The 2421-nt window shown below is 47.7% G+C and overlaps 1 protein-coding gene across 1 annotated transcript; it reads right to left on the bottom strand.

The window, feature by feature from the left end:
• Positions 1 to 1188: 1188 nt before the first annotated feature.
• H6S33_009817 (uncharacterized protein) lies at positions 1189 to 2421 on the bottom strand (the record flags this gene model as incomplete). Its single annotated transcript, XM_044841255.1, has 4 exons — positions 1189 to 1551; positions 1632 to 1888; positions 1960 to 2071; positions 2299 to 2421. 4 exons carry the CDS (start codon positions 2419 to 2421, stop codon positions 1189 to 1191), a joined length of 855 nt encoding a protein of 284 aa, XP_044687494.1.

A 2421-nucleotide genomic window follows, 5' to 3' on the forward strand; every position in this document is an offset into this window, starting at 1 on the left:
CGTCGACGACAACGAAAGTAGGATAGGGAAAGTCCATAACCAGAAAGGAAATAAAAAATCAGAGCTCCGTCAAGAAAGGGTCGGTTTGCTGGGGAAGGCGAGGGTTGCAAAGTTCGCGATTTGATCGATCGAGTGCATGGCCCTTGGTGGGCTTTTTTTTACGCCCCTCCTAACAACAGTTAGTTTTCGCTACTTTAATCTCCTCTGATCTGCTGCAGTCAGGTCTAGAACTTGAATAGCGAAAACCGCAGTAAATGTCTGTTTCGGGGTGCTTTACTTTCATACGGGTTTCCTTTGCTTGGCTGGCACTCGGATCGGCCATGCATCCCACGCGATATCTTAGGCAATAGTGGATACGAACTGGATAGGAGCAAATCTATTGATCCGATTTAATCGAGGTTTTTGAAATGAAACCTAAAATAAGACAAGCAACAGAACCAAAGGGCCTGAGAAATAAGAGGGTTGATATCAGCAAAAAATGTACAATCTTCAATTATTGACCGGTCCCCCTGTCCTGGCCTACACAGCAGGCCAATACATGAAATGAAAAAAAAAGAGAGTTAAAGAAAAAACATGAAAATACGGAAACATGATTTAATTTGTCTGGCAATCTGGCCACGGTAGTCTCGCCGTTACGACAGAAACCTCAGATAAGAAACCACCACTCAAACAAGAAGAAGCCGCGACGGAAATATACATAAGAGAATATAGAAAAAACAACCAACACCTTCTTGAGGAGGAATACTACAGGAAATATACCCAAAGCATTAGGCAGGGTCTCGGAACCCTTCCCTCGCTCGTCGAAAGAGCTTCGAGCGAGGATAATAGAAGTAGAACCCACACAAAACAAGAACACAAGAGGGCCCCAAAAATAAAAACAAGAAATCATTGGTAACTACCTCCACCGCTCGCCCATCCAAGCAAATAACCATCCATATTTTTTTTGAACGAAAAAGACAAAACCCAGAGACAAAACAATCAATAATCAAAAACATAGCCCAAATTGTTTCGTGAAAAACAACAACCAAGGAACCCCAAAGAACCCCGTTAACAAATTCATAAATGGCATAACCCAAAATCGACAAAATCCTGAACCTGAGAAAAGCCGCTACCAGCACTGAACCGTCTCTCTCTTCTCTTTATTAGCTCATATTCGCATATTGTTCTTCGTCTCAGTTCGTGAGGTCGTTAGGACTGGGTGTTGTGTACATGCGCGGGGTCCAATGGCATATTTACTACCGAAGGAAATGAATATCCGTAGCTGTCCTGGCTTGACGGGGCATTAAGAGGTGAAGAGGCAGCTGAGGAAACCACCTGCTGGAACTGGCTCATTGAAGAGGTGCTGCTGTTTGAAGGCGAGTTCATGACGTGCCTCTGAGGAGGGCTCCCGGTGGAACTGGCTGGGCTAGTGAGATAAGGTGCACAAGATTCCATCGTCTGCTGGCTCATGCGATTCGCGTTGCTAGCAGCAGAGAACTCGAGGGGGCTGCTACGGCGGAGAGTGCAGCTAGGGCAGTTGCGCACAAAACGTGCAATGAGTTCCTTTGTACCCTATTAAGCGCAATTATTAGCCAGGTTACTCATAGTTAGAATCCCAACTAAGCGGCCTACCATGAGTAGTTCTTTCGGACCTGAGCAGAGGTCTTATCACGTCCACCGTGCTGCGCCTGTCCGTGAGAGGTTGTCAAGACGTGGTACAGGTCTTCCCGCACGGCAACCGGCTTGCCCTCGTGGCAAACAACGTCATTGTAGCCATCCTCCTGCTGCACCAGACGGAACATCTTCTTGGCCCAAAATCTGAACTGAGCGGACTCAATTGTGGTGCATTTGGGGTCGCGCAGAACGGCGCGGATGTTTTCGTAGCGTTTCTGGGGAATGAGAGCCTTGTCTCTTTTCTTGGGGAAAGCGAGAGGATGTATTCGTTCAGAAGGTTCTCGAATTCGGCGGCTGTGGGGAAACCTTCCATGTTCTGTGGTTGTTCATCAAACTGGTTGCCCAACTCAGATGTAGGTGTAGGCATGAGGTGTTGCTGCTGTTTGGGACTTGAGTTCATGAGAACCGCATGCTGATCCTAAAAAGCCATGTTAACAACCGTTTTTAATAGACGACACCGGAACAGGATCTTCGACAGAATAGCCACTGTAACCACCACATTCCATATGCAGCCGGAGGTAAGGGCAGTAGTATTATCTACCACTGCCAAAACCTCGTTAACACTAGGTAGGAAAGCGGTACGCTGAGCCAGTGGCTGTTCTCTCAAAAATTCTAGTCACACTGCCCAGACGAATTGTGTCTCACCTGCTGTTGCTGCGCCTGCTGGTGGTGGTGGTGGTGGTGGTGCTGCTGGGGGTGGTGGATGTTGTGGTGGTGGGTATGGGCCTGTTGGTGAGGGTTCGGCGAAAATTGTAGTGGGGTAGGCAT

This window comes from Morchella sextelata, assembly GCF_020137385.1.
Source record: "Morchella sextelata strain SCLS chromosome Unknown scls_32, whole genome shotgun sequence".
Lineage (NCBI taxonomy): Eukaryota > Fungi > Ascomycota > Pezizomycetes > Pezizales > Morchellaceae > Morchella > Morchella sextelata.